The following is a 25,063-nucleotide window of genomic DNA, read 5'->3' on the forward strand; positions in this document are numbered from 1 at the left end:
GGTGACTGGGGTAATCGGGATGGGTGTGTCAGAGGCAGTGTGGTTGGCGCAGGATAGAGCAGGGTTTAGGGCTGTTGTGCATAGGGTCGCTATGAGTCGCAAACGACTGGACAGCACATAACAACAACAACAACATTGAAAAGACCCATCACTTGTCTGATAGTTTGTACTATTGTAATACATGTGTGTTGCTCTAATGCTAAAACTACCTGCAGGGCCACTCAGAACGAACAGGTTTCTGTGGAGTTTCTTTCAAGCTTGTGGCAGGCTGGGAAGAACCATCTGGCAATCTACGACTAAAAAAATGTGTCCAGTGAAAAGCTTATGAATAGCAGTGGCACATTGGATGATGAGTTCCTCAGGTTGGAAGGCACTCAGAATACCACAGGAGGAGTTGCTTCCCGTAAAGTGAATTCAGCCTTGATATGTGGATGGATTAATGTTTCAGAACCTTTATTTGCTCATTTGGCATAACTCAAAATGAAAAGAACTGCAAAAATCCATTGGTAATTGGGATGTAGAAAAAATATGAATCATACAAGGGAATTTGGAAGTTGTCATAAACGAATGGAAACATTTGAAGATCAAGATCCTACAGATTAATGAGCTTAAGTCAGCTGGTCTTAGCTATATTGAATTGGGCAATCATATGGTTTATAGTTTGGAAAATAATAGACAAGGCTCATTATTACATCATTTCTCTTGAAGAACTCTTCAGGATCTACCCTGAAGTAAATAAAGGATAATATTTGCATTCCTACAAAGAAGTTAATACAACTATTCAAAATTAAACACAATCCACTAATGCCAAAGTTGAAGAACATGAAGATTTTTTAACATCTAAACACTCTTGATAACAGCAGCCAGGAAACCATTGGGAAAGTCAGCTGTGAGGGACCTCTCAAGAGTAATGAAGAGCAACTATGTCAGGCTGGAGACTGAGGTACACCTGATCCAGGCTATAGTCTTTACAGTTATGTGCTATGCATCAGAGAGTTGCCCAGTGACTAGGGATGATAGAAAGAGAATTGATGCCTTTGAGTTGTGGTGTTGGAGAAGAGTGTTGAATATCCCATGGACTGCTGGGAGAAAAACTGGTTTGTCCTGGAGAGGGTGAAGGCGGAATTCTCCTTGGAGTCAAGGATTCTGAAGCTTCGTCTGACATACTTTGGGCATGTTGCAAGGAGGGACTGGTCATTGGAGAGGAACATCATGCTTGGAAGGGTAGAGGGACGGCGCAGGAGAGGAAGACCCTCGATGAGATGGATCGATTCTGTGATTGGGGTGGTGGGAATGAGTGTGTCGGAGATGGCGAGGTTGGTACAGGTTAGAACGGTGTTTAGGGCTCTTGTACATAGGGTCGCTATGAGTTGCAAGCAACTCAATGGTACATAACAACAACAATATAATCTAATATTGATCATATATGCAGTAAAAATGCATTGATAATTTCTGATGAGAAGAATGTGAAAGTTGAAAGCAAAGACGAAAGATGAGTAATAGAAAAATATGGCTTTGGTCATAGAAGCAATGTGGAAGATCTAGTGATAGCATTTTGCAAGATCAGCTTTCTTGCTGCAGATACCTTTCTTTAAAAAAAAGAAAGAAACTATGTAGACCTCATAGGATAGAATACATAGAAACCTAAATAAAATCAACTACATCTGTGTAAAGAGATGTTGCAAATATTTATTGACATCAATCAGAACAAGACTGGGACCAACTATGGAGCAGACCTTTAATTGCTCCTCTGAAAATAGAAGTTGATACTGGAGAAACATAAGTCAACACAAACCAGAATGCAACCTTGAATATAAGCTTCCTGCATTTTCAGACCATGTCAAGAATGGATCGAACATTAATGCCTAAAGGTCAGAAGAATTGTAAGTTGACATCCATCATACATGAGGAAAACAAAAGTCCTTTAAAAAGGTAGGCTAAAGAAACATAGGACCAATGAGAATGTCTGAAGAGGCTCTGAATCTTGCCACATGGATAGCTATGCATCTTTTGGGTGTGGTGTGGTGTGGTGTGGTGTAGAAGATGATATAATTTCTTTCTGTTTTGGTCAGAAGGATCGAGGCTGTTTTGACAATATAAAACCATTCGGGGTTGGAGTAGAACTGAGTGTTGCACCAGACAACTTTTTCACATTGTCTCCTGTGTCAATAACATATCCTTTATATAATTGCCATGTTGTTGTTAAGTGCAGTTGAGTTGGCCTGTGACTCTTAGCAACTCTACGTTGCTCTGAAGCCAACCCCGCCCCTGAGCCACTCTCACTGACTCCAACATACCTTTCCCAATTGCCTCAGTTATTACTGTGTCAATCCATCTAATCCTGCGTCTTCCTTTCCTGAGCCATCCCTTCACCCTTCCAAACAAGATTCCCTTAACAGACTGATCTCTCCATGCCCAAAGTATGGGAGACGGAGCTTCAAAATCCTCACCTCCTAGGAAAAACTTGGTTTCACTCTCTCCAAAACAGACCTGTTTGATTTCTTGGCGCTCCATGGTATTTTCAAGACTCTTCTTCAGCACCACAACTCAAAGACACTGATTCTCCTGTCATCCTTAGTCATTGTCCGGCTCTCTGATGCATAGCAAGTAATTGGAAAAGATAATTACCATAGAGAGTGATAATTTCAAGTGCTTCTGAGATTGAGGGAAGAAATAAAATCTAAACCAACTCAAACGGGAAACATAATTAAGGTTACCTGTTCTGATTATGCTTCAGAGTGAACTGCTTTCTTCAGCTCTTTCTCTCTAGCATCCAGAAAGATAATCCACATTTACCAGCCAGCTTGTTGAGCCAAATGTACTTGGGCAAGATCCTAAATCTCTTGCTCCTTGATTTCTTCCTTTCTGTAAATTGGAACGGTTACTGCCTTGGGTTAGTGTCATGTTCAGCTTTAAAACTGTGATTCCCCACTCCCCACCCCTGTTCATTGTCTGGCAGACTTCTCATCTCTCCTTGTACCTAAGTCTCTCCTATGAGAGAGAGGCATGTCCTTACCAACCCAACAAGATCCTGCCCCCATCTCATTATTGATTTTTATTAATAGTACCTGTTCCTCTATAGTTTTTAATTATTGCTTGCTTATTGTTTGTTTCCCCTACCAGCCTCCGTGCTTTCTCTGCTCATCACAGAATTCCTTACTTGGAACTGAGTGATTAAACAGGCAGTAATTGAGTAGGTGAATGAATGAATGAACAAACCAATGAACCAGTTACTGGAATAGGGGGGAAATTACTTCCCTCCCCTGGAAGGACTATGACTTTGAGATGGGGACTTGTTGCTTCTTGCCTGGGACTTTTGGAATTTTTTGGCAGTCACTGATTCCAGGTGTGCCCTGTATATCATACAGGCCAGGTTTACGGAATTTGCTAGAGCGGTTCCATATAATTTGGCTTAATATGTTTCCCTCCCCTGGGAATTTTCCCAAAATGAAGTGGTTTATTAGGACTTGCCTGCAAGAAACATAAAACGAAACTAATGATTGAATTACATGACAAATGACTGTAGTGGGTAGAATGCAATTTTCTCTCCCTTACGGGGCTGGTCTTTATAATAAGAAGTTCTATCTTTATTTGCCAGGTAATTACTGTCACTGGCATTTGAAGTTATAAAAAAGAATAAGTACATATTTAGCAATTCATGACTCAGTAAGGAATCCTCCTTAAGAACGGGAAGCTTGCCTTCTCTAATGGAATCAGGTATCAGCAAGAGACTTAAGAGGTCACATACACACATTCTTTATCAGCCTCTCTCTCAGCTATACACACTCACACACACACACATTTCCTTTTTCTGTATACACCATGTCCTATTGAGTATTTCCTTGAGTATATGCTCCTTCCATACCTCCTCCCTAAGAAAAGCATTTGAAAGTACAGAAGGAGGACTCACTCTCTGGGTGATGGAGATGGTTAAGCATTTGACTGCCACCTGGAAGGTTGGCAGTTTGAACCCATCCAGAGGTACCTTGAAAGAGAGACCTGATGTTCTGCTTCTGAAATATAATGGCTTTGAAAACTTCATGGTGTAGTTCTCTTCTGTACATATGGGGCCTTCCTGAGTTGGCATCAATTTGATGGCAGCTAACAACATGGACAACAACAAAGTGTATGTCTTGAATGTGTGCCTCTTATCCTTGAGAACATTGTTTCTCCTACTTTGCTACATATTCAAATCATCTGGGAAACATTATATACTGATAGTTAGGCTATACTTCAGACCAATTAAAATCCAAAGAGGGGTGCAGGCTGCTGCCTGTCCCCAATTAGCTGGTTATGCTCATTGCTTCTCAGCTCGTACCCTCAGGTGGTAACCTGCAGAGAAATTGCAAACTTCTGTCCAAAGATTTTTCCTTGAGGGTCCCGTGAATGGGAAGGATGTGGCGTATAGGAATGATAATATACTTGGGGTCACTACTAAAGCAGAGGATAATGAGTACTTCTTTTAAAAGAATTTTGTGTAGCTTTTGTGAGTGAAAACAACTTTCTCTTAAGTGTTGGCAAAGAAATGCCATGCAGTAAGAATTAATATTGTATTAGAGATCATTTAAATAGCCAAAATGGCACAAGTATGTTTAATCTTTTTTAGTATGCAGTAATTTTAGTCCTTTTGTTTCGATCTGAATATTTATAAAGTTTTTACACAAATAAACAATTTGAAAGTATTTGTGTCATTTGTATATCAAACAACAGAGAGACAGATGATTTGAGACCAAGTGATGTGATTGCAACATTATAATCATCACTTTGTAGCCTGAGAAGTTGGAACATTTTCTTATAAGGAGACTCAATAGTGCAGTAGGTTGTGACTGCAAATTGAAAGGTTGGTAGTTCTAATACACCAGCTGCTCCATAGCAGATGGATGAGGCAATCTGACTCCGTTATCATTTGCAGCCTCAGAAACCCAGTGAAGGATTTCCCTAAGTTGGAGACAACGAGGTGATGATGGGTTGGAATTTTAGGTATGTCCCTATAGCACTACACTTCAAACAAACCTTCTCTTCTACAGCATAAAAATTTAAAAAGCAGTGACCTTTTTTCTTTCATTCATTCTCATTGTTTTAAAAATAATTCACAAAAAATCAAAGTGTATTGATACTTCCACCAGTAAAAGAAATAGTAGTTGTTAGATTTGGGGTGTATCTTCCAGAACTGATTCACACTGTAAACATATTTTTGTGTGTATATTTACACCTGTTGTTTTTCTTAGGTGTTTGGTTTTTGTTTGTTTGTTTGGTTGGTTTTTTGTCTTGTCCTTAGAATACCTCAGAAACCTTCCAGTGTCAGTGCAGATAGCTATGTCCCCTTGGAAACAGGACAGTGGTCTACTGTGTAATGAAGCCATATTTGAGGTTTTGGGTTTTTTTTCCTTTTCATTCAAACTATTTTGTTGGAAACAAAGGTAAAATTTTTATGAAAAAAACTCTAAAGTTTTCTTTCCTCCCTTGCCGATGAGAAACGATGTTTAATGAAATATAAGATAATGACAGAAGTGTGCTACTTTTATAAAACGGCTTTAACACCTGGAGACTTTAATATCAAATGATGTACTTTTACTCTGGATAGTACATGCTGTAACTAAACCACCTCCCAGAAATTGTTTCTCTGTTATGCATACACTGGCAAGTATTTGAGTAATTTTTAGGAACTGGTATCTAACTCTCATGTATACACTTAGTGTGGATAAGATTCTGAGACAATATCGTAAGTTCATAGATTGTTTTTAATGTAATTCAAAGTTTTAAAAGTAGAAGACATGAATAAGGATGAAGGATTTTAAATAACTCTTGACTTGAACAGCTTCATTTTCCTTGAGTGATGGGCTCTGGTTGTTGTTGTTGTTGTTGTTGTTGTTGTTATTGTTATGTTCCATCGACTCAGAATCAGCTATAGCTCACCCTCTGGTAGGTTTTCAGAGGCAGTAAAGCGCCTGGGAGGGGATTGTCCATCTTTCATCCATGGAACAGCTAGTGGGTTCAAACTGCGAACCTTGGGGTTGGCAGCCCAATCCCTTACCACCAAGCCATCAGAGGTCCTTTGGACTCCTATTAGGTGCCTTCAATTCCTTTCCAACCCATCGAGAACCCGTAGTACAGTGGAGCAAAGCACTGCTGCTCCTGTGCCATACTCCGAGTAGTTGTTGTGTCTCTACTCAGTCGTCAATCCATCTGCTTGAACATTATCCTCTTCGTTGCTAACCCTCTACGTTGCCAAGTATGGTGTTCTCTTCTAAGACCAGTCTCTCCTAACACACTGTCTAAAAAAAGGAAGGGATAGTTTTGCCACCCTTTTGTCTAAGAAACACTCCAGCTGTACTTCTTCCAAGACATATTTTTTTTTCCTTCTGACAGTCGGTGATGGTATTAAGTATCATCCATTGGAGCAGCTGAATGTCTAGTGGATCTTTCAGACAGTATAAATCGCATAAGAGAAGATTACCCTTGTTTTTCCTGCAGAGCACCTGGTGGATTCGAACTGCCTATCTATAGTACATTTCATAGTATTTGCCAACATTGTAATTAAAAGGCATCAATTTCTTCTATCCTCTTCCCAAATACCATCTTCTAAGCTGATCACCTTAATGCTGTCAGGTTTTTAAGGTTACTTATTTTTAGATAATCAGGCATTTCTTAGTGACTTTATAGTAACCTATGAATTTAGAGAAAAAGATATCACCCATTAATGCCCCATGGCGTGTACATAAAAATAGGTAAGAAGACTGAAAATATTTTGTTTGTTTTTCTGAATTTACTATGGGAGAATTAACCATTTCTAGATGTAAATTTTCTTAGTTTTGATATACAAATGTCTTTTATAGTTTGGCTTTTCTTAGTATTCTCTGCTAAATGAATTTGCACTTAATTTTTTTCAAAACTTGTATACTTCTTACAGTTGGTGATGTACTCCAAAAATGATGTCATAAAACCTTTCAAAGAGCTAATTAGAGAGTGAGGCATAAACATAGGTGTTTGTCCGTCTAGTTTTGGTAGAATTTTCAGACTAGATAGAAAAGACCTAATGATCTGTTTTTCTCAAAAGTAGTCTTAGGGAGCTCTGTTGGCCGAGTGACAAGAAGCTGCACTGCAATCCTGAAGGTGTGAGATTCGAATCACCAGATGTTCTTCTGGAGAAGGAGGGGCAGCCTCCTCCTGTGCCAGTCAGTCTGGCTCAGTAGTACACCACAAGATTAAAAAACAAAAGAGAATATAAAGTAGCCTTACACGTACAACAGAATATAGTGCCAGAAGTGCTAAAAGATGAGCTCCTTGGATGGGGAAGTAGACCAAATACGCATCGTGAAGCAGCGGATTCAAACATACCAGTGAATGCAAAGATGGTGCAAAACCAGGCAACATTTGGTTGTAATCATGTGGGGTCACCATGTGTCGGACTGAACTTAACCATGGCTAACAACAATGTCATTGCGAGCTTTAACCTCAGGACTACAGTGTCCGTGTTTGCCTTTGTCTGATATGGGCATCCCCTTCTGCCTAGATTGCTTGTTTGTTTGTCAATTTCTGACTAATAAGGCAAGAATAAAATGACTTCTTAACCTACGGTATGGTAATTGTAGCCTAGGGCTTGATTGATGGCTAAGTGTTTTAAAGAGCAAGAAGTTCGTATTTGTTTTTTGAAGTGCCTTTTAAATGGCTTATAAATGCTGTGCCTTTTTGCATAATAAAATAACTAATAAGGTGGCTGCTGGTAATGACATTACTCAGACAGTTATCATGTAGAAGAATTTGGTCAGAAATATTAACATTCACTCTAGAACTGAAAAGAATTGTGAGCAAAATGGAGATTTGGTACCAAAGTGAATATGGGCTGTGTATGATGCTATGAAGTCAAGAAGGTGTTTGGGTTGGTGGAAAATGTAAGTAAAGGAGTATTTCAGTCAGGTAGCTGTCCATGAGATTTGGAATTCTAGGAATGGGTATATTAAGACAGTTATCCTAAAAACAACAATGAAAGGATGTTCTGCATCAGTATATTTTAACTCTTCAAAAGTAAGGCAGTTTATTTCTTTATTGGTCTGAAGAAAATTTAATAATACATGGTTCTTGTTGTACTGGATTCCCACCAGAGCTAATCTAAAACATTAATGTTTTCATGACTGAAGCTGAATTTCCTACTGAGTGAATTGTACTATCTCTTTTAAACGGGGGATGGTAGGCCAAGTCCTGTAACTACCCTGAACCGAGATGGTTTTCTTACATGAAAGTAAAATATTTTGGAGTTTTTTAATCTTTGAATCTGCATTGTAGTGAATACTAGCCAGTGGAGCTAGACTATAATCCTTTGCTTTTGTCTTCGCAGACATACAGGAAGAATGTCCAACAGATGATCCAAAGTCTGATCCGCAAGCTCGCTGCTCTCAGCCAGTATGAAGAAGTCCTGGCAAAAATCAGTGCCTCCTCCACAGACAGGCTCACAGTTCTCAAGACCAAGCCGCAGTCCATACAGCGCGACATCATTACTGTCTGCAGTGACCCCTACACTTTGGCTCAGCAGCTGACTCACATAGAGCTGGTAAGGCTGCTGTCACCCTGTCCTTTACATCCACGACTGATGGGCTTTGGCAAGCAGAAAATATAATTGTCAGCAGTTGTGTCACTACTGGGGAAAAGCTAGAATGACTCAAATGGGAAATAATCTGGAAATTACTCAGAACATGCTTGGAGATGTTTGAATACAATGTTCTGATAGTCTGAGAATTTACTTTAAAAGGTACTAAGAAAAAATACAGAAGAGACCTGAAGAGCAGTGAGGTGCTTGTTTGGTTTTTTTGTTGTTTTTTTTTTTTTTCACTTTCCTCATCTTTTCGTTACAAATTATAATATTCTCTAAGCCATTTGCCATTAGGTCTTTTTCCCGCCATGGCGATCCCACATGTGTCAGAGCAGAACTGCTCCATTGTGTTTTCAGTGGCTAACTTTCTGAGAAGTAAATTAGCAGATCTTTCTTTTGAGGTGCCTCTGGGTGGACTTGAACCTCAAACATTTTGCTTTAGTGGTTGAGCTTGTTAAATGTTTGCATCCTTGGGGACTCCTATTCTGTCATCCAGTTGGTATTTCAGTCTCTTTAGAATTGACCAAAGCAAAAGAAATTGCCTTTGATCAGATCTGTCTTGAAATGATAAAAGGTGCAAGAAACTTTTATAAGCCTCATTAAAAATAAGAGTGCTAAATGACAATAATGGGGATATATGGGCAGTCTCCTGATTTACTGCCTCTGAAAAACCTCTAGAAGGTTAGCTATGGGCCAGTTCCAACTCAATGGCAGATATCAGCAACAAGCAACAGAAGTCAATAAAGGAAGTTTTTCATTTCTTCTAATTCTAATGCTGTTGACTTACTGGGTTTGTATTTCAGGAGAGACTCAATTACATTGGACCAGAAGAATTTGTTCAAGCATTTGTACAGAAGGATCCTCTGGACAATGACAAGGTAGGGTCAAGCTGGCAGTCAGCCCTGGAGGCAGGAATAGAATTTCTTAATTTGTGATAGTGAGCACTAGAGACAGAAGTCAAAACTGTTCTGCTTTAGATTTTGAAATCAAAAGTGCTGTAGATTTGTTGTTGGGGTTCCTCACTCTAATACCATGTCTGATTCATAGCACTTTTTCTTGAGCAAGATTTCTTAGTAGCTTTACAATATTCTTACTCCATCACCAATTTTAGCCTCTCCTACCTCCTTATTGGGAAATTTAATAAGCCACTTACAGCAAGTAGATGCAGGCATTGGAGGTGATGAAGGTAGGAGATAAAAGCGTAATGGTTTTAGCAGATTAACTCAGAAAGAAAATACAGGAGAATGTTCTGCTCATGATTCAACAATAGCAGGGGCCGTAAGACAGGAAGCACATCCAGTTTGCTAAGCAAGGTCTTTACTGCTTTGTCCTATGTTAAGGTGAATCCCTTATGACAGGTTTATTACCTGATGAAGCCCGCACAAAAATAATACAGACTACAAACTCTGATATCAATGTTCATCCATAAGGAATTCTTTTTTCCTCTCCCATCATTGTCCCTTCCCCAGTGCCTTCTAGAAACAGTATGAATTGTTATGCAAAGACTACATAACCCACTGAGAATAGGGGCAGCAGCTGTTTCCCGGCCTTAGGACAATTTCCCGCAGTGCAGGAAGTCAAGGACACATTTTGTAATACAAGACTAGTAGGGCGTATTTTTTTTTCCCCCAAGAAGGAAGGAAAGAGAGCTGTAATTAACCTGTCTAAACCTGGCCTTGAACTTTAAGATGAGGTTAAGCCCTTTTGCTTTTGAACAATGCACCACCCACTCTACCAAAGTCCGTAATAGTACAGACATTCATTTATCTGTTGTGAAAGAGAAATAGTGCTACCTAATGTAACAGAACTTTGTCATCCTAAAACTAAATTTCAGGAGAATATTTTCTTGTCTCCTTCATACTTAGTCCTCCTGTGTCAGTCCTCCTGTGTTCTTACCCAATCAGCTGGTGAAGAATGGTTGGGTTTTTGTTGTTGTTGTTGTTTTTATTATTTTGTGTGTGTGTACCATCAAATGGGATCTGACTGATACAGGAGGAGATTGCCCCTCCTTCTCCAGCAGAGCATTTTGTGGATTCGAACTGCACACCTCTGGGATTGCAGTGCAGCTTTTTGCCACTAGGCCACCAGAGCTCACCAAAGATTGTTTTTATAAGCTGTCAAAAATCCTTCAGCCCAGGCTTCTTTGGGGTTTGTTCCTGAGAATGAAGTAGTTTCATCCAGTGAGTTAGTTTCCTCAGAGCAAAGGGCACCTTTATAATTCCATCAGTGTTTTGCGAGACCTGAGAGATTTCACTGCACTATACTCTGGTGCTCTTGTGTTAAGAAGCTGTGCTGCAATCCCGAAGGCATGCAGTTCAAATCCACCAGCTGCCCCACGGGAGAAAGATGGTGCGATTTCCTGTCTCTGAAAATCTGTTGAAGGATCAGTTCTGTGTCTGTTTTGACTCTGTGGCACCTGTGACAACAACAAAGAGGTCTCTGGGAATGAAAGGTACATATAAGGCAAAGTTCAGATCTGTTGTTCATAAGGTCACTGTGAGTTGTATTCAACTCAATGGCACCTGACAAAAACAACATACTTGGAGATTTGGCTACTTCAGCACCAAGTTAGGACTGTCAAGGTCTCTTTCTCTTTTCTTATGTTTTATTTTCATTTAATTTTTTGGTCCTAATAACGTATCATGATCTACAAGCTAAGAACAAAGCCCTGTTTTTAATAAGGTGAGAGCATATGCATTCTTTTCCGTTCAAACTCATCTCATTTTACTTTATCTATAGACTTGCTACAGTGACCGGAAGAAGACCCGAAACTTGGAAGCTTATGTAGAATGGTTTAACCGCCTCAGCTATTTGGTTGCTACAGAAATCTGCATGGTGAGAAAATGAGTTTTCCGCATTGTATCACACGGTACTATTTTCTCTAAACTTGTTTTAGAACTCTTGGGACTGCCTGTTAAGTAACTGTCCTCTATCATCTTTTTTTTTTTTTTTCTGCACAGCCTGTAAAGAAGAAGCACCGAGCAAGAATGATTGAGTATTTCATTGATGTAGCTCGGGAGTGTTTTAACATTGGCAATTTTAACTCATTGATGGCAATAATCTGTGAGTGTTTTCTGAATGATGCTTATCTGTTTTAGATTGTAATACATTGTTCTTGTTGTTAGATGCCGTTGAGTCAGTCCTGTGAACCACTTGTGCCATCCTTCTCATGTCCATTGTTCTCAAGCCCACTGGTACAGTCACCGTCAGCGTACTGTCCATCTTGCTAAGGACCTTCCTTTCTTTCTCTGACCCTGTACCATTCCCAACATGGTGTCATTTTCCAAGGACTCATCCATTCTGAAAACATGCCCACAATATGTGTGATGAAGTTTCATTGTCCTTGCTAACTGGGTGACCTTGTGATTATTTCTTATGCCCTAGTACTTTATTTATTTATTTTATTTTTTTTTTACGGCATAGTCTTCCCATTTATTCCCCCCCCATTCATTCATTGTTGCACATTTTCCTGCCTGCTCACCCCTCCCCCCAGAGCTCGCTTTTCTCTTTGAAAAGAAAAAAAAAAGTTGCATTGTTATACAATCCCCCACCCTTCAAGTCCACAGTCCACTTTATGCATTTCTTTTTCTGGAATCTTGTTACGAAAATAATACCTGATCATATATTCCTTTTAAACAGTTCTTTCCCTCATCTATTTCAATGCAGTATACACACACATTTTTTGTTTACAGAGCATCCATGGCTGCTTAAGTCCTATAATATCTGTGATATGAAATGCATGACCCACAAAGTCTAAAGTATGTCCTGTCTGGCTCTTAAAATAAATATTGTGTCCTGATCCCTACTCAAAGTAAATGGGAGCTGTTACTTATTTGTAGGTTTAAAGATTCTCACAGTTACAGTTTGTAACTTCCTATGAATTTGCAAAACTCTTATCTACTTTAAAAAGTGAGCACCTTTTAACAGTGAAAGTTATGATGGCTGTTCTATTTGTCTGTTTCAACTTTTCTTTTCCCTCCCTTTTCATTTTTCTATGGGAAGCTGGCATGAACATGAGCCCAGTCTCTCGACTAAAGAAAACTTGGGCCAAAGTGAAGACAGCAAAGTTTGATGTTCTTGAGGTACGCAAAGCTACCATTTTGCAATTAATTAATGTTTCACAATGGAATACAGAGCCTCCCATATATAATCTGTCCCTTGGTCAGATAGGACTACTGAAGAAAAACCTCATCTATTCCTGCATACTCAAGGGAAAAATGATGGGTTAGATTTGGAGTGGGAAATATATCAGGCTGTGAACTAATCACTTTATAGACTGGTTTCCAATTTGGGCATTAATCTATTGGAGAAGCCATGAAGTGTCCGTTGCCTCATATTACATTCCAGGCTAGAAATTCGGTCGTGGACACTTGAGAACCTTACTTGAGAACCTATTGGCTTTAACTTCAGTGTCTTTGGAGTGGTATTGTACATCCCCTAAAAAAGTGTTCACTTAGAGTTCTCTCATCAGACTTTGCCAATTGAAGAAAGCCTTTCACTGTATTTTTTAGGGTAGTAAGAATAGGACAGAAAAGGCATTCATGTTTGAGCCGTATTCATGGTTGTGCTGTATTTTTACCCCTAAACAATGCAAATAATATATCCACACACAAATAGCTCATTTGTGAAAACAGTGAATATGCTTTACTTCTTGTTGTGCTATTTTCAGTCTGTTGTCTTTGGCCAGAAGATAAGCCTCTTTCTGAATTTTTTTTCCCTAAATTAGGACCTATAATATGATGTATTAAGTGACACTTAATTCACATTGTCAAATAACTTTCACAACTCTCTTAGTAAATAATATGCTTTAATTATTTGTAAATGATTTTTTAACAAGTACAAAGAACAAGTTCAATACAGAATGTTCAACACAAAGTATAGGGTTAACCATCACCTGGCTTATTAACCCTTAAGTTAAAGTAGTACATTTTTCTAATACTGGTATTTGATCATTGGTTATCAATTTTAAACATAATTTCACCAGTCAACCTGGAAGGAATTCAGTGTAAGTTTAGCATTATTGAACTTAACATCAACTTACATAAATAAGCCAAATTTCAATCAAGAATACCTTTTATGTTCTCAAATGTCCCACTGTATCCATGTGTATGAGAAAAAGATCTTCTCCCTAATGAAGTCTCTAAATTATTCTGAAATTTTTATGTATGGTTATAGAGAGTTCTGGTGGCATAGTCAAAAGGCCAACCTCTCCGGTGGTTTAAATCCACCTTGTATTTCGCAGAAAAGAGATCAGAAATTTCCTATGCAGTTTACAGCCTCTGAAAACCTGCTGGAGGGTCAGCTATGAGCTGGTTTCAATACAATAACAATGATGTTTTTTTGAGATGTACAGTTAAAAATGTGAAAATATATACTTCTTGCATATGAGCATTAAAAAATTTATAATCTCTCTTTTGTCAACAGCATCAGATGGACCCTTCAAGCAATTTCTATAATTACCGAACGGCTCTTCGTGGGGCAACACAAAGATCCCTAACTGCTCATAGTAGTAGAGAGAAGGTAAGTACTTAAAGCAGAGAGTCATAGTAGAATTGGCATGCTTTACTCCGTAGGAGACAGCACAGGGTCCACTCTATGGAACTTCTTTTCCTGTCCATATTTAAGGAATTCAGCATAATGTAGAGATTGTATCACTTGCCACACAGAGGTGAAATGATAAAGAGAATTTCAGCATTTCTCTCGCCCTTGGAAAGAGAAAGGTGACTTGGTGCAGGACTTTGCAAATGTGTGTTACCATGTTATTATTGCATTACTTAAATGATTATTTTGCAGTGCGTCTGAGTTGTATTCCAAGCAATAATTAAGTCATCTGTTAGGATGACTAATAGCATTAAAGAGTAATTGACGGCATGGAAAATAGCCATTTAAGCCCTACACAAGGTATCTGACTTCATATAACATTTTTTTGTAAAAGCATTAACTTACATCCCATGGTTAAGTCATTTATTTTCAGAAAGTAGGTTAGTTGCTGTAGCATTAAGCCTGCTGTTACTAATTGGATATGTGGGTGGCATTAAAAGTACAAGGATGATGTCTGAGAAATTAATGATACTTACTTTCTTTGCCCTACCTTTACATGGTATTATCTTGCATGTGTCATCCCCTCAATTTTGAGGGTCCTTTCTTGGCACCTTTCTGTGTTTTAACTCCTTAGAAAGGAAGGGTAATGGATGTTTGAACATTTGAAGATCATGTTCTTTGAGAAATTAATATCTTGTTAGAACAGATGGGTTAATGGAGGTTACCTGGTAGATGTCATTGTAGTTTAGCTTTTGTTCATGTTTTAATTTAAATTGTGTCTTCTACAAACAAACAAGAAATGAGAGCCAAAATCAGAGCACCCTCAGTCATGCTCTCTGTATACTCCCATAAAAACTTCAATTTTTTATTGTTTAAAAAATCTAAAATAAAATCAAACAAATGCACATGCAAAAACAACTCACACTTTTTTGGGTTTTTTATAGCTTTTATACTCTTTGCATATAAGATTCATATACATGTGTTTCATTCCTATGCACTGTGCTTCACACATTCCTTCCTTCATATTGAAGACCTCACCTTTTAAATTTATCAAGCTATTTCTCAAGGGAGAGCTCTGGTGGCATAGTCCATATGCATCGAGTTGCACTTCCAATCTCTAGGCTACACTCTCTGAAAAGAGACTCGGTTTATAAATATAAACCATGCCATTTAAAGAGTCTCCAAAAGCCCTTTGGAGGGTCATCTGTAAACCTGTTCAGATTTGATAGCATGTGTGAGTTAGGACTTGTCAAGAAAATATGGAAGGCAGTTTCTGATGTTTGAAAGGTGTTGTAAAGATGGCGTTTTTTAAGATAAATTTACTATAGAGTCAGAGAAGGGATGAAGCAAAAATAACTATCCTCTTACAGCCCACCAGAGTGACCAGTTTTTAAGTTTTGCTTACCACATATCAATACTCCTGTGATGAAGACTGAGAAAAGGTGTATTATAAGGGTCTTTTTAAACTACTAGAAATGTGGCCTTTTTAAACTACTAGAAGTGTGACCACCAACTGAGAACACTCCCCCACCCCTAAAGTGTAAGAAAGTGTGCGGGCTACACATGGCAACTGGGAGGACTCCCTGTTTTGGAGGGAGTGTCTCAGCATGGGCTCCGGTGACTGGTGGACTTGGCCTCAGCACCACCAGCCGGAGCATCCACCTGTCATTAGGGAGCTGCCATTGCTTTGGCTACTTGGGATTCTGAAATCCAGTGTCCCTACCAAAAGGCTCATTGAATATTGCCTTTGTGCAAATCTACTTTCCTTTTCCCATAGAAGCTCAAAGTATTTGCTTATGATGTCATTTAATAAAGTCTGATGCAAGTTTATGTGAATTATATTCCATAGTTCATAAAACAGATGAAACCATCACCCTTTAAAGTACATACACATATACATACAGAAGCGCTTAACATTCTAGAGCTTATTATAGCCCAGTTAGGTAAGCAGCAAGGCATGAGCAATGAAATATTAATTGCAGACACCAACTTTCACAGATCAGCGTTCAGGATAGAACACAAAAACAAAGCTCTTGCTTAAATGTTTTTCTATATTCAGATACTATACCTTGATTTTCATTATGTTCCTATCTCCAGTGTGTTCACCTCCTATGTGTGGCTTGTGATATTTGTTTATTATCTTCCCAATGAGCCTATCATATATATCCTTATGTGATGCTTATTTGAGTGGGTGCCTATTTGAGATAAAATCTGTATTAACTTAATCCTCCTCACAACTCACTGATGTAGTTACTACTGTTCATGTTAAGGTGAGGAAACTTGCCTTTCTCAGTTAGGCGGATGGGTAGCAATGATCCCCACACTTTTTCTCTAAAAGGCCATATAGTAAATCTGCCAGCCTTTGTGAGTCTTACAGTATCTTTGTACAGCTACTCAGCTCTGACAGAGTAGCTCACACACAGACATAGGCAATATACACACAAATAAGCATGCCTGTGTTCTCCTAAAGTGTGATGACTATAATTTTAATGTCGTATAATTTTCATGCTCCATGAAATAATATTATTTGGATTTCCCCCACCTCCTCTCTGCCGGCACTTAAAACTCTAGAAACAATTCTTAACTCACAGGCCCTATAAAAATAAGCGGTGGACCATTGTCATCTCCTGTCTATATCACAGTGAATTGTGGAGCTATATTTTATTTACTTATTTTAGTAATTTGTTTTTAATTGTTGTTGAAAATGTTCACAGTAAAGCATATATCAGTTCAGCAATCTACTTAGAATTCAGTGATATTGAGTATGGTTTTCAAGCTATACACATTCTTAACCTGCCTTTTCTGAATTCTCCTTCTTTCTTGAACACAAATTCACTGACCTCTCAGCTGCCTAACGTTTCAAGTTGTTGTGAATTTGATACTACATAGTTCTTTAAATGAGCACACTGGCAGAGCTATATTTTAAACTGATGCCAAACACGCCATGTCCAGAACTTTCCACTTACAAAAATGGTCTTTGAAAAGGAGAGGTTCAAGAGCACTTTTACACTTTTTACTAAAGCTGTTTGTTGTTGTTAAGTACCATCAAGTCAGAACCAAATCATAACTTCTTCTCCAGTGAGTTTTTGAAGGCTGTAAATTGCATGGAAAGAGGTTGCTCATTTTTCTCTCATGGAGCACCTAGGGGTTCAGACCTCATGCCTTTGGATTGATTGGTAGTTCAGCTCCTTACCACTAAGCCACCAAAGCCTCCCTAGTTCTACAAAAATATAGAAATGCCCAGTAACATTTGAAGATGATATAAGAAAAATGAAATCTTTACTATTTTCACTTAAAAGATTTACACAAGCAGCAAATGAGTAAAAATGTGTTTAAGTAAGCCATCAAACTGAAACTTCCTCAGTTGTTTTCAAAGATCAAGGAAAAAAAGGAAAAAATAACCAACTTGATCTTTTTTGTTTTGAATGCTTGAGCAAAATCTTAGTTTCTCTCCACAAATGAATTGATATTTAATGTTTTTATATGTGAGCCAAAAAACCTCTTTCAGTCTCCTCTTCATTTAGTATAGAAATACCACATGAGTCAGAAGCTTAGGAAAAGTTAAAACCTGACCTTGACAAAATCTCCAGTTTGTGTGGGATGCATTGTTTACCTCGTGACAAATTTAGACTCTTTAAAAACACGTTAGCATTGCAAGAGAAAAAAGTGGAACTTACTGTATCTGAGCTTTGTTCTTTGTTCATCTGGGGCTTAGAAGGTTTGAGAGCAATTTCTTAGAGCTTTTTCTTTTTGGTTATTTAATTAAATATCACCTCATCAAACCAAAGAGTTGAGGCAGGGAAACTATTACTGAGAAGGGTTCATTGTTTTTTAAGCCACCACTAATGTTAATTTACACATCTGCATTCCTCTTTCACTTGGGGGCACATCACACACCATATTGTGCAAAGTTCTCTGTAGGCGATTTCCCAAGAGCACAAGTCCTGACTTGTTGGGTTTACTCTAGGAAGTTGCCACAACTATTGCCCAAAACCCCAGGGCCACCTGTTAACTTAAGCAGTGTCCTCAAGGAGAAAATAAACCTATCATTGAAAAAGAAAAAGAATTCATCTGAAATGTAAAAATCTTAATAATGGCAAATGAAACCCATTCAGCTTCTTGTCTTTGAATTGGAACTGACTCATAGCTGACCCTGTGGCGGTTTTCACAGGGTACAATTGAGTGATATCAATTCTAACAGAGAAATGGGTCATCTTAACAAAGGGGTTTCTTTTGATCTTCCTTTCGTAATAGCTAGAACTTACAGACCTTACTGAATACCGTTTCATTATTAGAAATAGATAAAACACTCTGGCTGGTCACCCCCTTGCCTCTAGCTTGTCCTTGGGATATTTTTTTGTTACATTTATATCTTAAGCTCCATAGTCAACAGTCTTGGCACCAGCAGCCAGGAAATTAAAAGGCGCATTGCCATGGGAAAGTTTGCTGTTAGGGACCTCTCCAAAGTACTGAAGAGCAATGGTGTCTCTCTGGAGACTAAGGTGCGTCTGATACAGGCTTTGGTCTTCACAATCACTTGTTATGCATCAGAGAGTTGGACAATGACCAAGGAGGATAGAAGGAGAATTGATGCCTTTGAGCTGTGGTGCTGGAGAAGAGTATTGAGAATACCATGGACTGCTAGGAAAACAAACAGATTTGTCCTGGAGAGGGTTAAACCGGGTGGCTCCTTGGAGGCAAGGATTCTGAGGCTCCGTCCAACATACTTTGGACATGTTGTGAGGAGAGACCGGTTCTTGGAGAGGGACATCATGCTTGGGAGTGTGGAGGGACGGCGCAGGAGAGGAAGGCCCTCTATGAGGTGGATTGATTCAGTGACTGGGATAATTGGGATGGGAGTGTCAGAGACGGTGCGATTGGCAGAGGACAGAGCGGAGTTTAGGGCTGTTGTACATAGGGTCACCATGAGTCGCAGGCGACTCGATGGCACATAACAACAACAACAACATATCTTAAGCAGAATTACTAAAGGGTCATATATGGAAGATAAACAAAACAACAATTTAAAAAAAAAAAAACAAATCTTAATTCATTGAGGCTTTTTATGAAATCCAGAATTCATGTTGTTTACTTATCTCTTCCTGTTTGATGAGAAGCTAAATATTGGATTGCCTACCCCAACCAGAATGCTTTCTTTTCTCTAGATTGTGATACCCTTCTTCAGTCTCTTGATCAAAGACATTTATTTCCTCAATGAAGGCTGCGCCAACCGCCTACCAAATGGCCATGTCAATTTTGAGGTGAGTGTACTCAGTAGATACAGAATGGAGGGTGCAGGGACCCAGACTTCACTCTGATTTTGAAGCTACATAACCAAGTTTTTTCTTTGCGTATTAATTTTTAGAAGTTCCCGAGGAATACAAACTGTTAAATGCTTGATGACTAGCCAAAAGTTCGGCAGTTCAAATCCTCTAATAGGTGCCTCAGAAGACAGGTCTGGTGATCTGCTTTCAAAAGGTCACAGTCTAAGCAGCCCTATGACAGGCACAATTTTATGCTGCATATATGAGGTCACCAGGAGTTGAAATTCACTGGAAAAGAACTAACCATACATGAGACTGAGTTGAATAGGGCAAGGTTCAGATCTGTTCATAAGGGCATTATGAGTTGTATTGATCTGACTGCACCTAACGCCCTACAACATTATTATTGTAGTTGTTGTTATTTGGAAGAACTGGCTTAGTTTTTACCTATGTCCAGCAAATACAGTCTTTATAAAATGAAGATCATTTTCTAACTCAGAACATTTTAAGAAGGAAACAACAGAGAGAAACATGTTAAATAGAGTTATATTTTTTGCTGACTACCTTTGATTTTTTTTTTTTTAAATTTATTTCCAGAAATTTTGGGAACTGGCCAAGCAAGTGAGTGAATTCATGACCTGGAAACAGGTGGAGTGTCCCTTTGAGAGGGACCGGAAGATCCTGCAGTACCTGCTCACGGTACCAGTGTTCAGTGAAGATGGTGAGTAGTTGATATATCGACTTTGGAAGCTGTCAGTAGACCCTATTAGTTCTCTATTTGAGGCTCCATTTACTTTGATCTTTAATAATACTGAGTACATCATTCTGGAAAAGATCCAATCTTCAATTTCTACAAATTGTATTGTATTTTAATCTTTGGATAAATAAGATTTCTTCTGATATGAAATGAAGTTTAAAATGTTAGTATTATGGAACGTTGTTGTTTTGTACCATCAAGTTGACCAACTCAGAGCAACCGTGTGAACAATGTCTCTGAAACTTGCCGTATCCTGAGCCAACTTCACCATCTCAGACACACCTAACCCCATTGCCACAATCACTGTGCCAATCCATCTCATCCAGGACCTTCCCCAAGCATGACGTCCTTCTCCAAAGATGGTGGTCAGGCCCCTGCTGCAACATGTTTGATAGAATTATGGAATATTGACCTTGAAAACCTGGCTTTTTACCTCATGAGCTTTAAAAAGCCATTGAAATCAGAAAAGGATTCTCTACTGATTGTTGTTGTTTGCTGTCGAGGCAGAAATAACTCATAGCTGACCCTCTGGTGAGTTTTCAGAGGCAGTAAATCATAAAAGAGGAGATTACCCATCTTTCTCCTCCTGAGCATCTGGTAGATTCAAACCACATGCCTTTGAGATTGCGGTGCAGTTTTTTACCATTAGGCCACTTGCGTTTCCTCCTCTCCTGACTATTCCTTTGTAAAGAACATAAATCTGAAAGTATGATAAGTGTCCTATGGTTTGCTTATGTAAGCTTTTTTATCTCATAAATTGACCCTTGGTTAACTAAAATTCCTTTTTGGTGTGGAAACCATTGAATTTTTTTGTGAGTTGGAAACACAAAACACTGTCTTGTGTTCTTAATGACTCTTACTCATAACTTCATGTAAAAGGGTGTGTTGAAGAGGTTGGCTGAAAATGAAACAAAGAGGGGGCGTGCTATATTGGGAGAAGGCTTGAATGTTAATGCAATCTTTTGATTAATTCTAGCTCTCTACTTGGCTTCCTATGAAAGTGAAGGACCTGAAAATCATATAGAGAAAGACAGATGGAAGTCTTTAAGGTGAGTTACATTTCTACTTCTTGCTGCTCAGATCTGTTGGTCTCGCTGAAGAAAGCCACATCCTATCATTGTCTTTTTTCACATGTATCTTGCCTTCTGTATTTCCTCTCTTTTTTGGTATCTCTCTTTCTGTTTTTGGGGTTTTTTAAAACATCAAGTTTGATATAATTTTTAGGTACAGTTTACCTATTGTTACTTTTCTTAAACATTGTTTAAAAAATAGTGAAGAAATAAAATGTTTATGGATGATACCTGAGGTCTTGATTATCTAAGAAATTTTGACAAATTAAAATTATTTAATCCAGCCTACAATGTATTCCTAGTTGTTACTTTTTGTACTCTGCTACTATTGATTATTAGTTAGCTTGAAAGGATTTGAAAATCAGTAATTTGTTAGTAAAAGGTAAAAACTAAATTTTGTAGTCCCTTCCCATGTGTGTCTATACTAGACATATAGTATACAACTAGCATTTGCCATTTGATTGGTTTAAAAGTAACAAAGTAACTTCAGTGGAGATTTAAAAAATATAAGATGAAAAAGGTGTACCACTTTAAATTCAGACACAAAACTACTACTAATTGTCTATATGTGCACAGTTGCCCAGTATTAAGCCTTCTAATAGGCATTCATTGAAGGTCTGTAAACACAGTTTGTTGTTGTTGTAATTGTGTATCATCCAGTGGAACCAACTCATAGTTGACCCTCCAGCTGGTTTTCAGAGGCAGTTAGTATAGGAGGAGATTGTCCATCCTCCTGTGGAACAGCTGGTGGATTTGAACAGCATGCCTTTTGGGACTACAGCTCAGGTCCTTACCAATAGGCCAGTGGAGATGTATGATTTGATGTAAAATTCTTGTTACTGTGTTTTCATTTTTCTTCAGGATACTTTGGGCTTCGTAGTCTCCTCTTCACATTTGTGGCTTAGCCATCCCTTTCTGCCTTTTGTCTTCCTTGTCCATACTCAAATCATACCTCCAATGCCCAGACTTACCTCTACCCCAGAAATCATACTCCCTTTTTCCTTACTCTTGTTGTTTAATATTTATTTTACTTTCAGTGAAAATAAACAGTGAAATATATCCATGGTTAACAGTTCAGCAACCCATTCAACAAAGTATGCACCCATTTATTCCATACTGAAATTGGTTAAATTCTTCACTTGAGTCAGCAATTTTGGTATAGGCAGGTCCCAGGGTACAAGATCTGTTCCAAATAGTATCTTTATGAAGGTGTAGATGATTATAATGTCTGATTAGACATTGCAATTAATTACATTAATCAGTTTTGCTTCATGTTGTAAAACAAATTGAATTAAACTGCAGTCTGATTTGTAAACTCAAAGAAAATTTTCAAGGACTGCCTATATATGTATTCAGGTTGTTTGACTACCATTAACACAGGTTCATTGCGCCCTTAAACTTTTCATCTTTAACATGTTGCTGCACACTTTTAATTGATGACTGTGCTTAGAAACACATTTTTTTTACCATCATTTGCAGCAACGTGTTAAGGGTGAAAGACTTCCGTCTTTAAAGTTGCTGTTCTCAGTTTAGCCTTGTAAGTGTTTGTTGTTGATTGCTGTCGAGTCAAGAACAACACATAGTGACCCTATGAACAAGGCCTATAGCCTTTCTATAACTATGGTCATTTATCAAAGTTCATAGAGTTTCCAGAGGCATATTGTTTAGGAAGTGGATGCCACTTCTGCTTCCAAAGAATTGTATATACAGTCTTTTAAAACAACACAATACACAAGCCATATATGTTCTTTGCTAGTTGAGCTAAATTGTGTAATAGAAAGATAATTTCAGGGGATTTTTGGTTGAAGGTTTAAAGATTATTTCAGGACATCATATTCTGAATTATTCTACTCTCAATGGATCCAGTAAACCTGGGACCTTTAAGAATGTGGAATACTGTTCCACAATTTCTCTTTTTCTCTCGGAATCTGTCCTAGATTGAAATATGGTGTATGAGATATGGGAACTATCCATTCTTCTGGTCTTGTGACAGAGAAGGCAGTAATAGTTCATGAATATAATTAATGCTGCAGTGCAATTGAGAATTTTCTTGAAATTCATGGCATTGTTACCCTTTTTTTTTAAAAGATACAAAACAAATAAGCATTGTTTCAGATACATGTAGCATGCAGTTCTTTGTATATTATTATTTAAGCTCCTTGGAATAACACATTAAATGTTGCACTGCTAACCGTAATGAGAGAAAGATGGACAGCCTGCTCCTGGAAAGATTTACAACTCCAAGAGCCAGTCTATGGCCATACCACCCTGAACGCACCCTATCTCAGAAGCTAAGCAGGGTCGGGCCTGGTTAGTACTTGGACGAAAGACAACTCCAAGAGCCAGATGAAGTTTTGTCATGAACTGGAATCTGCCCAAAGGCAGTAGATTTAGTTTGGTTTTATTCTGTAGGATAAGCAAGCCAAAATCTCTCCTTCATGTCTGCCGCTTCACTTGACATGATGTGACACTGTCACAACGTGTTTGAATATGACTGGGTTACTACAGGTGACCGTGAAAGGATAAAGGAGAAAAATAGTCTATTATAACTTGTAAAGCCACATGTGAAGTGAATGCTAAGATAGTTAAACTAGAATGATAGTACCTACCTGCAAACTTGTACCATGTGTCTTTGAAAGCAGTAAGACATCTTTACATAGATGTTTTTCCTGCTGGCTGTGGGTGCATAGATGTAACAATGGCAGTGACAGACATTCCTCTGAGGGGAGTCACCTTTCTCATCCCCTGCCATATAGTGCATCCATGGTCCTGAAGTGTGTTCTTAAAGATGCTTGTAGCTGCTGAGTCAGCCCATCTGACTGTATCTGCTGTAAGACCAGCACATACCTAAAAGTTTGTTATTTTTTTCTTTTTCAGATGTTGTTGTTGTTCTTGTGTGCTGTCGAGTCAGCTGACTCATAGCTGACCCTCAAATGGGTTTTCAGAGGCAGTAAGTCACACAGGAGGTGACTGCCCATCCATCTCCCACAGAGCATCTGATGGATTCAGACAGCATGCTTTTGAGATTGCAGGACAGACGCTTTTCCTACTGAAAGCGAATATTAGACAAGGCACTCTAACCCTAGTTAAGATATCCTCCTGGTTCTTAGATTGTCTTCTTTCTCACCCAGGTCCAGCCTCTTGGGCAGAGTGTAACAAACATTGGATGCTGGCCGCTGCTGCTGTTGCTGCTGCCACTGCTGCTACTACTGCATCATCATGCAGATCATTGAGGGCTGGCTGGTCTTTACTTCCTGGCATCGAGTACCATGAAAAATCCAGAGGACGCCACTGTGATTGTCACCACCGGAATGCTCTGGCCAGCAGAGAAAGCAGGCTCATTCCAGAACAGATGGGCAGCTGAACTTTCCACAGCTGACAGATTTGACTCAGATTCCGTGAGACTGAAATGTTCGCTGAAGACACTTGAGAAAGAATCCTCTAAAGATCCCAGCTCTGCACATGATTTCATCTCCTGGAATTTCCATGTGAATCACAGCTCTGCACCTGGAAAGAGCTTTCTTTTGTGTGTGGGGGTTTGTTTTTTTGGTTGGTTTTTTTTGGTTGAACATTTGCTGCTAATGGGACTTAACCAGCTGAGTGCTGGCTCTTAGGAAGCCCATGTTTCTTTGTTAACTTAAATGAAGAAGGGAGAGGAGGGAGGGGAAAAACCCCCAAGCCCCTCCATTGAGATTCCGAGCTCAGCTCAGTCAGTGTTGCCAGAGAGAGGAAGACTGGCTGAAGGCTGACTGCGGAGTTTGTGTCCCTTTGGTGTGTGCTGTGTTGTGAATTCCTCTCCTCCCTCTTCCTGCAAGATTTTGAGTTGGCTGCTGGTTAGCAAACT

General features: G+C 38.8%; 1 protein-coding gene across 2 annotated transcripts in view; it reads left to right on the plus strand.

Moving 5' to 3' along the window:
• Nucleotides 1-24,772, plus strand: part of LOC102848501 (ras-GEF domain-containing family member 1B-like) — a 44,510-nt gene extending 19,738 nt beyond the window's left edge. The window contains exons 4-13 of one of the 2 annotated variants that reach the window (XM_006885282.1): nt 8,336-8,548; nt 9,391-9,465; nt 11,327-11,422; nt 11,548-11,650; nt 12,590-12,669; nt 14,012-14,107; nt 19,294-19,389; nt 19,990-20,113; nt 21,126-21,198; nt 24,351-24,772. In XM_006885282.1, coding sequence (XP_006885344.1) covers nt 8,336-8,548; nt 9,391-9,465; nt 11,327-11,422; nt 11,548-11,650; nt 12,590-12,669; nt 14,012-14,107; nt 19,294-19,389; nt 19,990-20,113; nt 21,126-21,198; nt 24,351-24,375 — 981 coding nt within the window. In that variant the 3' untranslated portion in view covers nt 24,376-24,772. The remainder of the gene's footprint in view (nt 1-8,335; nt 8,549-9,390; nt 9,466-11,326; nt 11,423-11,547; nt 11,651-12,589; nt 12,670-14,011; nt 14,108-19,293; nt 19,390-19,989; nt 20,114-21,125; nt 21,199-24,350) is intronic. The other variant, XM_006885281.1, reaches the window with a different exon arrangement.
• The last annotated feature ends 291 nt before the right edge of the window (nt 24,773-25,063 follow it).

Source organism: Elephantulus edwardii, unplaced genomic scaffold (assembly GCF_000299155.1).
Source record: "Elephantulus edwardii isolate Elephantulus edwardi_28Jun2011 unplaced genomic scaffold, EleEdw1.0 scaffold00042, whole genome shotgun sequence".
Lineage (NCBI taxonomy): Eukaryota > Metazoa > Chordata > Mammalia > Macroscelidea > Macroscelididae > Elephantulus > Elephantulus edwardii.